Source organism: Electrona antarctica, assembly GCF_951216825.1.
Source record: "Electrona antarctica genome assembly, chromosome: 2".
Classification (NCBI taxonomy): domain Eukaryota; kingdom Metazoa; phylum Chordata; class Actinopteri; order Myctophiformes; family Myctophidae; genus Electrona; species Electrona antarctica.
Genome location: NC_136807.1, coordinates 6769070 through 6784370, shown reverse-complemented (window position 1 = coordinate 6784370; position 15301 = coordinate 6769070). Strand labels below are relative to the sequence as shown.

The 15301-nt window shown below is 42.5% G+C and overlaps 1 protein-coding gene across 3 annotated transcripts in view; it reads right to left on the bottom strand.

Moving 5' to 3' along the window:
• tafa5l (TAFA chemokine like family member 5, like) overlaps positions 1-15301 on the bottom strand; it is a 59591-nt gene that overhangs the window by 29816 nt on the left and 14474 nt on the right. For all 3 annotated transcript variants that reach the window (XM_079529893.1, XM_079529891.1, XM_079529892.1), the window contains exon 2: positions 1570-1719. In XM_079529893.1, the coding sequence (XP_079386019.1) occupies positions 1570-1719 (150 nt within the window). The remainder of the gene's footprint in view (positions 1-1569; positions 1720-15301) is intronic.

The following is a 15301-nucleotide window of genomic DNA, read 5'->3' as shown; positions in this document are numbered from 1 at the left end:
AAAAGGAAAAAGCTACAATTAAGGGGGAAGGGGAATTGTAATCAAAATGGAGCATTAAAAAAATGGATTATTCTTTTGAAGGCATATCTGCTTTTTTAAATGGAGACTGGAACGAGGTGGTTGGGAACCATTTCAGGTCAATTAACCCATTCTGGGCGGGAACCCCTTTTGGTGTTTTAACTAAGCATTATGTAATACTTTAGCTATTGAAAAATAGCAGATCTACAAGCTCGTAGCGCGCCACCGAGTGGCGCGCTACGAGCTTGTAGGTCTGCTATTTTTTTTAAATCGTAAAAATGCGGCACAAATCTTTGAATATATATTCTTTCAGAGCGAACGTTTTTTTTATTTTGACGTCAGGCCTAAATGGGTTAAATTTGTGCCAGCGTGGCATGCGTAATAATTAGGGTGAGCCTCCAGGACGCCCTGATGGTAAATACCTGCTGAGCTGTAAAGCTCTGAGACAGCATCTTTACAGGGGGATCATTGAAGGTGCTTAGGTGCAGTATGGGTGAAATTCTGTAGCGACGACGGGCAAGTTTTCAGTTGTCAGCGACCTGGCGGCCGAGCTTGCCAGCATGCAGGCCCTGTCTTTAATGCACTGGCTATTAATGGAGCGTACTGGGGGAAGGCAGGCTGGGCAGCCAGTAATAATCAATCTCTTGCCAGTGTAATCATAGTTCTCTCTTAGTTAATTGTGTCTGTTGAGTGTTACAGTCCGTGCTGTCTGCAGAGTCAGAGAGCAAGAGAGAGAGAGAGAGGGGGGAGAGAGAGATAAATAGGGAGATGGAGGGAGGGCGGGAGAGGTGTTACTTTAACTGGGATTGTAAAAATGGACCTGCAAGGGCCTTGAGATACACAATGTCATTGAGCGTTTGTATTGGGCCAATCCTCCCATGTTGTGTTGTTGTTCCTCTCCTGCTGCAGAGCCGCAGCATTCCGCATACACTGGAGTCAGCATATGGCAATTACTGCACAGTAGAGTTTGCTTGGCTGGTATAATGTCTTCCCGATTTAAAAACCGCAAGTTAAATCCTCGTGTTGCACTGGGACAAAAGCTATTGTCCACGGCGTATGCAAAACAGAGCGGGCCCCAATCACGGGGCTTCAACCTCGGACGAAGTAAAAAAACGCATGACAAATGAGTTTATGCCCGGCTCCAGAGCAGCGATGCAGTGGTAAGCATAAAGTTCATTAAACACATTTGACTGTTCAAAAATGGTCTTTTGATTTGATTTGAAAAATGTTCAAAAAATAGCATTGTATAGCAGATGTACAAGCTCACAACGCTTCACGATGTGACATGCTGTGAGGTTGTAGATTTTTGGAGGGGGGGCTTTTTCTGCCTGTATTTGAAAGTGTACAGTAAGCTGACAGGAAATGGGGGGGAGTGATATGGGCAGTGACGCGTAGCAAAGGTCGCCGGGATCGGAAGTCGAACCCGCGACACGCTGTCAGGCGTGCATTAGCAGCCTATACTGTAGGTGCCCGGACCGCTACACTAGCCGCCGGCCATAGATTGTCTATTCTTAAGTGGTTAACAGATAGTGATCTTTATGACACACTCACCGTCGACACATGCCGGACGGGCCCGCGTAGTGCCTGCAATCTGGCCTCTCCGGCAGGCGCAGCGGGCCGTCTGCCGGGCGATGGTACGTCTGGGCATGCTGCTGTCTCGGTTCAGCATCACTATCTCACAGGTGCCCACCGCCAACTGGCCTGGCAAAGGGGAACAAAGCACATCACATTACCATAAAGAGGCCACAGCAAAACAAATTACAAATGCTGTTGTTCATAGTCCACACAATCCTGCTGTGTTTGTTGGAAATAAAGATAATTTGGCCCACGTCTGCTCCGACCAATCAAAACGATACATTGGTGGAGGTGACATGTACCGGTTTCGCAGCACTACGGCAGCCTTCAAACCAAGTCAGCTGACACATCTCATGGAAAGTAGACACACTTTCTTTTCAATGTGCTCCATGGTGGCATGGGCACAGAATTACTTCTGAGTTCCCCAGACTCCAGGGCGACAGCATTCTGGTTTATTTGTTTATTTATTTCCTATTTCTCCTTTCTGCAAAATGAAAAGCTAGTCAGAATGGATACCGGTACCTCTAAATTAGTGACCCATATTTAAGTAACCCACATGGGTGTCTCAACATCAAATGTGCTGTTCAGCAAATTGTGTTTTTATCATCATTAAAAACATCAGAGAAGGTGAATTTTCTTCATCATCTCATGCCGGGGGAGCAAAGAGTCTCTAAAGAATTTGTGCCTCAAATTCTTTAGTTAAATAATCCCATTTAAATTATATCCGTGTGAAAAATTGAGAGAATCCAAAAACAATTTAAGATGAATGAGAGAGAGAACTGTTTTTCTCTCTAACAATCCGGGAGAACATTCGCCATGGGAATAATCACTTTGCTCATTTCAGAAATGTACACCTGTAATTACTCTTAAAGCAAGGTTGAACTACTCTGAAGGTTAAAAGTTTAGTTCTTCTGGCCCCTTTCTGCTTTCTTGGCTCAACAGCTTTCCACTCCATTCCAGAAACTGCAGATCTAAGCATTTACAGTAGGTGGTCTAACGATCAGTATTATCTAGTCAATAGTCTCCTCTCACACACAGCTGAGTCAGAGGAACAGGAAACATCCCAGCCCTATGGAAAAACAATGCAATGTACTGTAGCATCAACATTATTGCAACCGTTATTATTGCCTGAACTGAACATAATGACACCTACAGTATGCATGGAGACCAAAGGTTGGCCTTTTAGTAGCATGTAATCTCTCTCATCAACACTGAATAGTAAGTGGTTTTGTTGAGGTGGTGTGCTGTAGGCATAATTGTAGCCTTTTATTTACACTGACCCTGTGCACTACGCACAGAACTATACTCTGTCTAACACTCTTGTTTTCTAAAACATTAGCTCTATTCAGGGCACACTGGTAAATGGTAAATGCTTAATGGTGCATTTATATAGCACCTTTATCCAAGGCGCTTTACATAGATTGTGCATTACATTGACCCATTCATACAACGATTGCGGCGGAAGCCATGCAAGGTACCAACCAGCACATCGGGAGCAATTTGGGGTTCAGTGTCTTGCCCAAGGACACTTCGACATGTAGACAGGAGGAGCCGGGATTCGAGCCGCCGACCCATGGATCATTGGACGACCTGCTCTACCTCCTGAGCCACAGTCGCCCCACTTTTATCTGCCTTAGGCTTGAGGCTTGAGGGTAAAGGCCTACTTTCCACACACTAGAAAGAAAAACACTTCCACTGGTATGTTTGCTTTTCTATGTACCAATTAGTGGTACAGACAGTTCTGACCAACAGGCATTAAGGGACCGCACTGTCTCAGGAGATAGTGCAGCCATCATGGAACTGGGAGGTTCCCGGTTTCATAGTGGTTGACATTGAAAACCACTTTGAAGACAGGTGTTAAAGAAATGCACCAATACGTCTTCGAACGAAAGAACTGACTTGAATTTGAACTCTGTGGTTAATGCATTTAATTCATATGAAAGCAGCATTTAATTAAGAGATATGAATACGGTCTACTGTACATGTTTTCCCACAAATGTAATTATCTCATAAAGCAGAAACTGTGTATAATTATATATAAATAACACTTCACTAGTAAATTAGTCATGAATGAAAGCCTTAGACAGACGTTGAAGCGAGGCGGAATTGCATTTGAAGTGCAAGGTCAAACGTTCCCAGTAACTGAGAGGACGCATATGTGTACACTTTCAGAGTCACATTAACAGTAACACTTTATTTTACTGTGCATCTACAGTGGTGAGGCACCGCTCCACTGGCACTCACTGATCTCGGAATTTAACCCATTTTGGGCGGGAACCCCTTTTGATGTTAGCATTATGTTATGCTTTACCAGCAGATCTACAAGCTCACAAGCTTGTAGGTCTGCTATTTTTGAAAAATCGAAGAACGACTGACATAGAAACATAGCTTTTTCAGAAAACTGTCATTTTCAAACAGACATTTTTAGAATCTGATCTCAGGTAAAAATGGGTTAAACAGCAGCACCTTAAAAAAAGAAAAAAAGAAAACACAATCGGCTGACTTTGAAGGTGACGCACCCCCCTACCCCCCCCCCTCCCTCCAATGGATCATATCAGTGCCCTCTCCTGTATTTTCAACAGATGCCGTTAACAGATGAATGGGCCTCCTGAAGGACTGTACATAATCGTATGATTGCTATTATTTGAGCTTATCGCAATTATTTAGCATAATCATCCTTGTGAAAACAGCTGGGGGAAATAAACAGATATGGCATATTATTACCATCATTATTTATTTCCACATGGTTGTCCATGCTCCTTTAACCACTCTTAATAACCTAGTATCCTTATGTTGGTGGCAATTTAGTGAGCAACTGTTCAAAACGTTTGACACATTAACCGATCTAACCGATCTACAAGCTCATATGAGACCGTTGAAAAGATATTTCAACTATTAAAATGATTAAGGATATATGGTCTGTTTTGGCAATAGTTCAATTTTATAGTTATTTATTTTGTTTATTGGTACTAGTCATTTCTTTATACTGTATTTCTGGTACTAGATTTTCATGCTGCTTAATTGCGGCCTGACAATCTAGCCCTATATAGCTCTGATCAGAGCAATGGTCACCGAGTTATGGCCACACTGCTCTAACACTGCTGCCAAGTTTGGTGTGGATCAGTGCAATGGTGCGCCTGTGGTCCCTGGGGTGACATGGCAGACCCCTCAACAGTTTGCTGCCACAATACCTGTCGTCAATGTGAACATTGGATTTAAGTTCAACATACAGTAGGATTTGCCCTGTGCATTTTTGAGGGGCGCTAGCCCCTCCTATGTCCAGCTTTGAGGGTTTGTGATGTGCATATTATATTAGTTTTTGTGTAAACACAAACATTGCGTAAACACAAACATTGAAGACAGAAGCGAGGACGCGAATTGTGATTGGCCAGAATGAGATGATGTATGATGATGATGATGAGAACGCCCCTCACTTCACACTGGTGGGATCTTTTGTTTACAAAGCCTTAAAAGGAAAACGTTGGGGGAGAATAGAGTTGAAGTGAGGAGCAGCCAGTGGCCAATGGCACAGAGACTTATGGATTGGGGGGGGGGGGTTGGAGGCCATGGTCAGCAGCACTCCATCGCTCCTATAAGGGGGAGTTCATTCATGTGACAGGGGGGAGAGGGGGGAGGGTTTCTGTCACCAAAGTAAGACATTGGCCTCGTCTCTCTAATTCAGATGATGAAATGCGGACGCGGCGGCGACAGTGGGCGGACCAAGTGACGGATGACACAAGGGGCTGTTGTCTGTGGCCACCGGTTTCCATCACAGATGACAACTGCTGAGGCTGTGCCCCCCCCCCCCCACCACCACCACCCCCCCAGAGCACAGAGACTGCCTCCCAGTGCTGACTGGCAGGGCGAATGACCTTATCACTGGATCACACCAGCATCCACGTGAAGAGCCCCATCACATGCAACCAAGACACCGAGAAGGCACAGAGAAGAGATTGGAGCAGCACACGGCTCCGGGCAGAGTTCTAGCTGGCTGTGTTATTTCACCCATGTCTGTTAAACACACGCCACAGCTTTGAAGTAATATACTGTATATATACAGAAGATCAGAAAACCACAGAACCATATGGTTATAACACTGCAGGGAACAGGTTACCATTACATTACAGCATGTCAACTCACTTCCACAGTTTGGCCTTTCTTATTATGTCTGCCGTTGAACTGACTGGTTGGCTGCCATGATAAAATATTCAACTTCTAGAAAATAATACTCCAAGCAAGCACCCAATGTACAGGGTACGGGTGAAAAAAAAAGTATACAGTACATTTGATTGGTACATGGTACAGACAATTGGCCAACCTTTCTTTTAGAATTGGGCTATCTACCTCCTGGTTCAAGGTTCAAGGTTCAAGGTTGTGCTTTATTGTCATCTTGTGTACAGGTACATAAGAGTAAAACTTATTTTTGTTTGGCTTCCTTCAGACAATGCAGCAGCAATAATATAATACGACATCAAAACAGCAAAACACAGCAAACAAAATAGAATATAGAGTGCAAAAAAGAGCAAACAAGAGTAGAAAAAGAGTATCATATGTACATGTGCATGTTTTCCTTGTAGTAGGAAAATTATTATTATTATAGTATTCTTTTGTTATTATTATTATTTATTTTTTAACTTCACAGTAGACTATGTTCAATAAATATACAACAAAATACATGAACAACTAACAAATCAGACCAACTAGAGCATTTTTGAACAATGGTCATTGGTGGACTTAATGAAAAATATATTTAACAGTAGACAGAATCGCTGTTTGACCAGGGGGAGATATTATAGTGAGCATAATATGAGCTTCAGGCAGTAGTACTTGTACTCAAGTATAGGTAGGTGATCTACCCGACACTAGGGCCTAAGGGTGCATTCAGAAATAAACTCTGAGAATCTGGTAAGATTTCAGAGAACTCGGGTATTGATGTCTGCATCCAGAGAGTGCCCCAGAGTCCTCAGAGCGTATTTCTGAACACACCCTCCATTTCTCCATGGTAGCGTATAGGGATACCCCCTCCAGCCACAGTGCAAATGTACTAGTTGTATTCTATGAGAGAACAACCAAACGGGAAGCACGCACATCTCAATAATGTTGACGGGTGCAGGACAAAAATATACATACAGGAAGAAGGTAGGAAGTCTGTTCACCGTTCTTTAAGCTCCCATCAATTTTATTAGGAATCAGGAATCAACGTTTCGACCCCTGCGGGTCTTCATCAGGAATGATGAAGTCTCCTGATGAAGACCCGGGGGGGTCGAAACGTTGATTACTGATTCCTAATAACATTGATGGGAGCTTAAAGAACGGTGTGCGGACTTCCTACCTTCTTCTAGTTGTATTCTATAACATACTCTACAGATACAGATTGGTAAAATAAATAAATCAAAACATTTTATTCATTCAAATAAGTTCCGAATTGCAGCCTTAAACTCCCATAATTTTTCCATCCTTGTCATTTGCAATCCCACCGCTACTCCAATCCAGGAGGCCATCTCATCTACTGGCCTGATCTGATTTCAAACGGCGTACGCTAGTCATGACATCTCTACAGCACTGCGCATCTCATTACCTCAGCGTGCCTCATGTGATGCCTGAGGCGCAGTAGGTAGTACTGTATACATATAACGCTAGTAGGACACCGCGGCAGGTGAAGGAACCAGATGTTCCCGTGACCCCCACCATATACCACCGTGATCTTATGTTCCTCAGCAAGTAGGGCACAAGAGCACTGGAGCGACACACACACGCACACGCACACGCACACACACACACACACACACACACATACACACACACACTATAATAAGTTTAAAGAGGGTATATATATATATATATATATATATATATATATATATTATATGGCCAGTTCCAGATGATGTTCCAGTATGTGTGTGTTGTGTGACCACAAACTGTCGCCATCTTATTCTCCACAAATCGCAGCACTAAGACTTGAACCCGTGTGACTCTCTGTAGATGGGATAAATTAATTGGGAAGGATTGTGTTGCATCCAGAGCAGGCCATTTTTTTACAAGAGATATGGGTGCATTTTTAGGTTCATAAAAAAGAAAGAAAGGCAATTTGGCTGTAAAAAAATATAAACCATCTGCTGGTACACAACATCAGTCTCCCTCCACATCTTACAGATTCATGATATCACAGCAATATTCATAATGACTGGACCGCCCCAGGCCACAGAAATAACATCATACCCAATTCTTAAATTGAGTGATGTTTACCATTAACCCATTTTGGGCGGGAACCCCTTTTGGTGTTTCAAGCATTATGTTATGCTTTAGCTGTTGAAAAATAGCAGATCTACAAGCTCATAGCGCGGCACTGGAGAAAATGCGCCTGAAATCATTGAATATATATTCTTTCAGAGCGAGTTTTAAACTCAAATCTTTGCTACTGGGAGGATCCCTGGAACAACATATTTTCAGATGGGGGTCGGCGTCCTTGACATGAATATGTTTGAGAACGACTGACATAGAAACATTTTCAGAAAACTGTCAGGATTTAGAAGACAATTTTTTTTAATTTCGACGTCAGGTCTAAATGGGTTAATTGTGAACAGGAAACAGGTTAGTAATTAGTTATGCCTATTCAACCCAAAAACCCACAGACCTAACTACTTTTTCCCAATTTAAACAGGTCTGCCACTGCAGTACTGTACATATACTCTGTGGCACTTGTGGGATGTACATTGCTGTTGCTATGGCAGTACTATTCTCTCGGATGTACATTGTCACTGCGTGTGACAGGTGGCTTCACTGGCTTCCCATAGACGTGTCAGCAGAGTCACAGCATGTACTGTAAGTGATCTAGCTGGTGGAGCCAACTTGCAGTGACATTTGGAGTTTACGTTTAGATCCTGAGTTTGGAGAGTCCTAGCCCACCGATTACAAAACAATAGATGGACTTTTTGCATTATGTTTTTTTAACAGGGCTTAGTCTGTAAGTGGTTAATAGGCCTATCTCACAGCCCGCTTTCCACGCCCCCTTCCGGTAGATAGTGGTGTCATTTAACATTAGCATTTACACGTTTTTTTCTCTGGAGAATCTAAGTACATTTCCTAATGTAAAAATGTGACAGACCAATATTATTATGAAGCAAACAAGATGGTAAATCAGCTCGAACAGATAGAACAGACCTTACCTTGAGAAAACAAAAGTTGTAGACTTCTTAAATTACCTCTGTTAACATGTAGCGTCTATGGAGTGACGTCACGCTATCACCACCACCTCGGAAAGGGGGCGTATTAAGGGGGCGGGGAAATTCTGTGAGATAGGCCTATTTATGAAGAAACAAAAAAATCACACCCGTGTCATCGGTTACATAACTGCCATACCGATGTCGTCAAAACATGTTCTATTCTCCCGGACGGTTAGCTTAACCGTCTGGGCACCTGGGCTGCTGAGCCAGTCTGACGGCGTGCCGCGGGTTTGACCCCCTCAATCCCGACGGCCTTTGCCGCGTGTCTTCGCCCCATCTCTCTCCCCATTTCCTGTCAGTCTACTTTCATCCTATCAATAAAGGCAGCAACAACAATATCTAACATGTTCTATTCTATGATATATATATATATAAACTGACATAATTGGTCAGGCACCATTTATGTTCTCTATAAATAGAGGCGTGAGGCATGAATGTACCACTGTGCTATGATGAGGCCAAACAGTATATATTTCTGTGATTGTAATGCGTAGGGCGATTGTGAGGCAGCGGTGAGTACTGAATTAAGGCCATAAAAGAGTGTGTGTGTGTGGGTGGGGGGCGGGGGGGGGGGGGGGGGTGGGGGTTGCAACTGAATGGCTAGAAAATGTAGAGTTTACATGCACAGTGCATGCATAAACCTTCCTTAATGATTATATCTGTTTTCAGTATTTATTTATGATGTATTTTCTCTTTTATTATAAGGTTATTGTATCGGTCAATTTGCATTGGTGGTGGGGAGGGGGGGCAGGGCGGGAGTTGCGAGACATGGCCAAAGCATTTTCGGGGGTCCCCAGACAAAAACGTTGAGAACCCCTGCTCTATGGCATAGAGTCTATGCCCCTTTTGGTGTCAGCATTATGTTATGCTTTAGCTATTGAAAAATAGCAGATCTACAAGCTCATAGCGCGCCACCGAGTGGCGCGCTACGAGCTTGTAGGTCTGCTATTTCTGAAAAATCGAAGAACGACTGACATAGAAACATAGCTTTTTCAGAAAACTGTCAGGATGTAGAAGACATTTTTAGAATCTGATCTCAGGTCAAAATGGGTTAAACAATTCATTGTCTATAATATGGAGCTGAATTTTGGCGAGACATCATCACAGGATAGAGGGAAGCATAAGTTCTTGTGTCTTGTCTATGCCATAGACTGGTATTCCTCCATAAGTGCCAAGTGATTTTGGTACCTGGAAATATTGGTGCCTTCAAAATTGCAAGCACAGCTCCCTCTCTAAGGAAAATATGAACGTGGTATCGGGCCAAGAAAGGTTGTATGTGTAGGGCTGCAACAACGAATCGAATCGATTATGAAAATTATTGTTAGTTGCAGCCCTAGACTAGTTGTACAGTATGGTAACCCAAAATTCCGAGATGTAGGGAATTCAACTCAAATCATTTTACACCTCTCTCCTCTCCCCACGATGGAACGCTTTCAACTTCAAGCCCAATGTCTTCTACGGAGAAAATAACAATGCAGAAACACACTGAGCACTGCACTCAACTCGAGTCACTCGACCACGAGGGAAGGCAAAACAGACAGCTGAACGGAAATTCATATTCAGGGAGAGCTATGAAATATGAGGTTTGTGTGCTGCCAAATTGATTTAGCTGTAAAAGAGAGAATTCGTTTTCATTCCCCCCCCCCCCCATAAACATTCTCACAGGTTTGCAGCTTCAGCGCATACTGAAGCAGGGCTGTATGATTTGCTTACAATTTGCTGCCAAGGTCATAATCAAAGCTGTCTTCCGTGTGCATGCCTAATGGTAGTCTGGATCGGAAAGTATAGCTTTTCATTTCAAAACGTCAGTAACTCTCCGCCATTCTAGTTAGTTTGATGCCTGGACGGTTGAGCAGTGTAGCGTAACAGGACAGTGTAGCACATCTCTCTGAGTCCCCAAAAGAATACTAATCAATCTCTTTTTGTATTTATTTTTTATGTAGGCAATGTAGGCAACTGTGTCCTACATTGAGAGACAAGACACAAGAACTTATGCTTCCCTCTATCCTGTGATGATGTCTCGTCAAAATTCAGCTCCATATTATAGACATTAGACAATGAATTGTTTAAGTTCCAATTACCGGTGTCAATTACCGTTACATGTCATTGTCTGCCGAGTGTGACCGTGGACCAGGCCTCTTCATGGAGCCCATCAGAAGTGTGACCGTGGACCCGGCCTCACAGAGCACGACCTGGACCAGGCCCCTCCACGGAGCCCACCCTGTCTATCTCTCTTCTATCCTTTCTTCCTATTCCCCCTCTACCCCCCCCCCCCCCCCCCCCCCCCCCCGAGGCAGATGGCCGCCCACCCTAGAGTCGGGTTCTGCCTGACGTTTCTTCCTAAAGGGGAGTTTTTCGTTACCATTGTCGCAATATTGCTTGCTCTGGGTGGATCTTTGTTGGTTGTAAAGTGTCTTGAGACAACTTGTTGTGATTTGACACTTTAATAAAATTGAATTGAATTGAATTGAATTGTCATCGTTGTTATTATTCACAGCTTTTGTCACAACATACATAAACACAGACCATTTTCCCATTAGTGATTTTATGCCCATGAAAGTCGTTAAAATGTTGCCCAACTTTGTCGGCTAATGGTTAAGAGTTATGGACGTTTTCAAATCCATCTGTATACTGTACAAAATGCAAAAATAACTGCTTTGATGAAACGTTAACCCGCACAATGATACATAGTATGTTGGATTTCCTATCTCAATTAAGTTCAAGTCTCTACAAGTTGACGTTCATGCTGTGTTGAAGATGCAATTCAAAATCAAACCATTGTATGCTTTAGATTTAGAAATTAGTCATTATTATTATTATTATTATTATTAGTCAATGGGCCAAACATACCATGCATAAGAGTACATTTTCTGGTTTGTGAGTTATGCACATTGAGGGGGCGGAAACAGAGTTGGAAATACATTGTTTTCAACAAGGGTGGCGCAAATAAGAGCTATTTTAGGCATGTGTGCAACATGACAACTGTTTTAAAGTATTGTACAGTAACAACTAAAGTCTCTTTAATGTTTATGTTGTATTATTACTACCTGAAACAATCTAAAATAAAGGGATTTAAGATCATTAAAGCTGGGCTGTTGCCTGAGTCCAATGCATTTCTGCCTACTTCCGGTCCAGGACTTGTCCCAGTTGGTTGTCCCCATTCTCAATAGAAGTCTATGTAGGAGAGCCGCCATTGGACTGAAGCCCCATGAAGTGAACGCAGTTTGCGTAACTCTGTCTATATCTAAGGCTCTGGCAAATACTATATCCATTTGTATCCATTTGTAGCCAACAAAGAAACATTGCACGAGTCCACAAAGTGGTACTGCCGCTTGCATAAGTCGACTGTCAAAGCACCAGCTCCAGGCTGTACTGTAGATGACAGCGTAAATTAAATAGCTTTGAAAAGGTTATTCTTGTTCTATATTATAAAGACTGTGTTGTTTAAGGCTATCACAATGACAGGATTCCTCCCCTCCTTGGCTCCATTACAGTAAGTGACTTATTGGGCCACATTTATCAAATGTGAGATGAACAAATTTGATCATGAATCGCTGGGCATTGCATTTACACAAACAATGTGGGCTTTATCAAAGTTTTCTTATCAGTTTATTCATAGGGTCTGAAGAGATTTCACAAGTTATCCAAACTGTTCATAACTTCATATTGTATTCGTAAATGGCTGTAAAATGTGTTTGTAGACGATTTGATTGCATGGACCTCTTGTGTGGACCTCTAAAATGTCTGAAGCAGACAGATTATGAGTCTATTTGTCTCACATTACTTACTACCGTGGACTTATACAGTAGAGTATTTTATTTTAAACAGTATTTTAGGGTGCATTTAATCATTACATTGTGGCTTTCACCTATTATGGCACAGATGTGTTACTTGTGATGATTCATTTTAAGGACAATGGTTCTTCTAGGAACCATTGTCCTTTATATGGAATCTGCGATGAAATGTTCTCTCATCTTTAAAAAATGTCAATATTACAATAGTTGCCAATATTTTTCAACATGGTAAGTAAGTCAACATGGTAAAATGATGTTAGTTTGTGTGATTAGCACTTACCATGAATGAACGAAGCCAAAGACATCTCTCCAATAGTTTGGACAGTGCGTTCATCCATTGTGGACATTGTGGCAGATTTTTTGTAGGCTTGGATTTTTGTCGAACTATTTTATTTAAACATGTTGCAGAACATTTGACACAGAAATTCCACAACTGCCATTTATAAATTGCCACAAAAGGAATCCCAAGCTACTTGCATGGTACTTCAGGGGATTAAATAACAAAATAACAAGGACACAAAAGATGATAAATTCATTTGAAGTTTGTCAAGCTGTTTTTCTGTTTTTCTTTGATTTCTTTTATTGTCTCTGTTTTTGTTATGTATTTTTGTTTTCTTGTATTCACATTTATGTTTGATTTCTGTTTCATTGTTCGTGTTTCATCTTTTGAAATAAAAACAAAGTTAAAAAAAAAAAAAAAGATGATAAATTCAGTGGATTTTTGTTATTGTTTGTATCCACTGATGTGTTGAATACATTTTGACAGTTTACAAAAATATTGATAAATGAAAGGCCTGTTGTACCAAAATGACCATGATCTTATTACGACGACCAGTCTGATGATTTACCGTAATACTAATCTTTGAAGGAGCTTGGTAGCCTGGCCCCAGCCCTGAATCGCTAGCCACGCCCATTACAAAAGTATATAATGAAGTGAAACGAAATGAAAATTCAGACTGAGTGTCAGGCTAGGAGCTTGGTGTAATTCACCTTGATCCTATTCTCCCATTAAACAATTGCCCTATGGCATAATAACCCATTCGGGACGGGAACCCCTTTTGGTGTTTTACCCCTTCCGGTTGGGAACCCTTTTGCGGGTTCTTGTTGCTATGTACAGTATATTAGCAGTATAACATTTTTGTGAAAACTTAGTTCAGTATTTAGAAGGCATTTTTAGAATTGGCCTCAGTCCTAAATGGGAGTAGAGAGGCCTGCTACTGTCTTCTTGTTACTTGTGCCTTATAAAGACCTCATGAAATGGCTTTACTGCTTGCTCATTATGACCACGGATATGCTTTAAAAGTGTGAAAAACATAGTTTTCATTTCATTGGCACATTAAAGCAGGGCTTCCCAAAGTTTTCCTTGCCAAGGATCCCCAAATAGCCATAGCCTTTGGCTTTGAAAACCTGTACCTTAAACTTCTAAATGAGAGAAAAATGCCTCTGTCTCGAACCTCTGCTGCGACCCCCCCCACCACCCCCTGTCGAGCACTAAGGTTTGTGGTTGACAAAGCAGAGAAGGGTTGCCGCTGCTCTGTGACTGCACCACTGAACCGGAGTGGGCCCCAGTGAGGAAATCCAGACATTTCCAAATTTATCGTTGAATAAACTGGCAGCGCGGAGAGGGGTCTGACAGGCCATTCATCGTGCCGGGCGCCGGCCCAATGGCATGCGTGGACAGGCAACAGCGCTTTGATTTCCTGTCTCTACCGCCATGACGGATGGCGGAGCAACGGAGGGGGGAAGGCGGTGTGAGGCAGCCACTCGCCACAGCACCACACCGGCTGCCATACGATCGGCCCACTCATCCACCCGCACGTTGCCTCATTGCTTTGGCCTTCAGTACGGGGCGAGTGGACGTGGTGTGTAGGTGATGTCTGTAAGTCATTTTAAGGTGTGCTCTGACTCATAGGCCGCCCAAGAGAAAAGAGATTACTTTCACAACCCTGGGCTTTCAATGTTATTGTTATTCAACCTATCTGTATGGTAGAGTATATTAAACTAGTACATCGGCAATGGTTGGAGGTGGAGGACCCGTCCCACTCTTCCATTGAGACTGTGGCGTGTAGGACACCGACTCATTGACAGTGTCAAAGTTAATTTAGCAGACAACACCACCATTGTATTGTGGTCTGGACTCTGGACATCGTTGAAATAACCTCAAATAAAACATACGGAAGTATCTAACTCTGACTGATGGCACAGCATAGAAATATGCTTCTCTACTACAACAGCAGCAACCCATCACACGGATACTTTCAAAAGGTGGATCTTTTGTAGTAGGATTTGCAGATTAGTATTGAGGCTTAAGCATTACACATCGCTACACAACACAATTCAGTTCAAAGCTGGACTCAAATATGGAGGAGAGAAGCCCACGCCCACCCCCCGGCTAGTCGGCTACTTACAAGGAGACTGTCAAAGTTCAAATCAGATACAGCTGTGTATCACTTCTGATTTATACTTCATCATAATTACGTGTCATGCACCAAAAAATGTTCACTTCACAGAACTTGTATAGATCTGGTTTTATTTCTCCGCGTGCGACACCATCATACAACAGACTATACATTAAGCATAATTGGGGCATGCGATCCCAGGAGACTGTCTTACTCTGGGAATATCAGCTAGCGGAACAGAGTTCATACTAGATTGACAAATTGATTTTTTAGCACATAATAATAAAGCAAT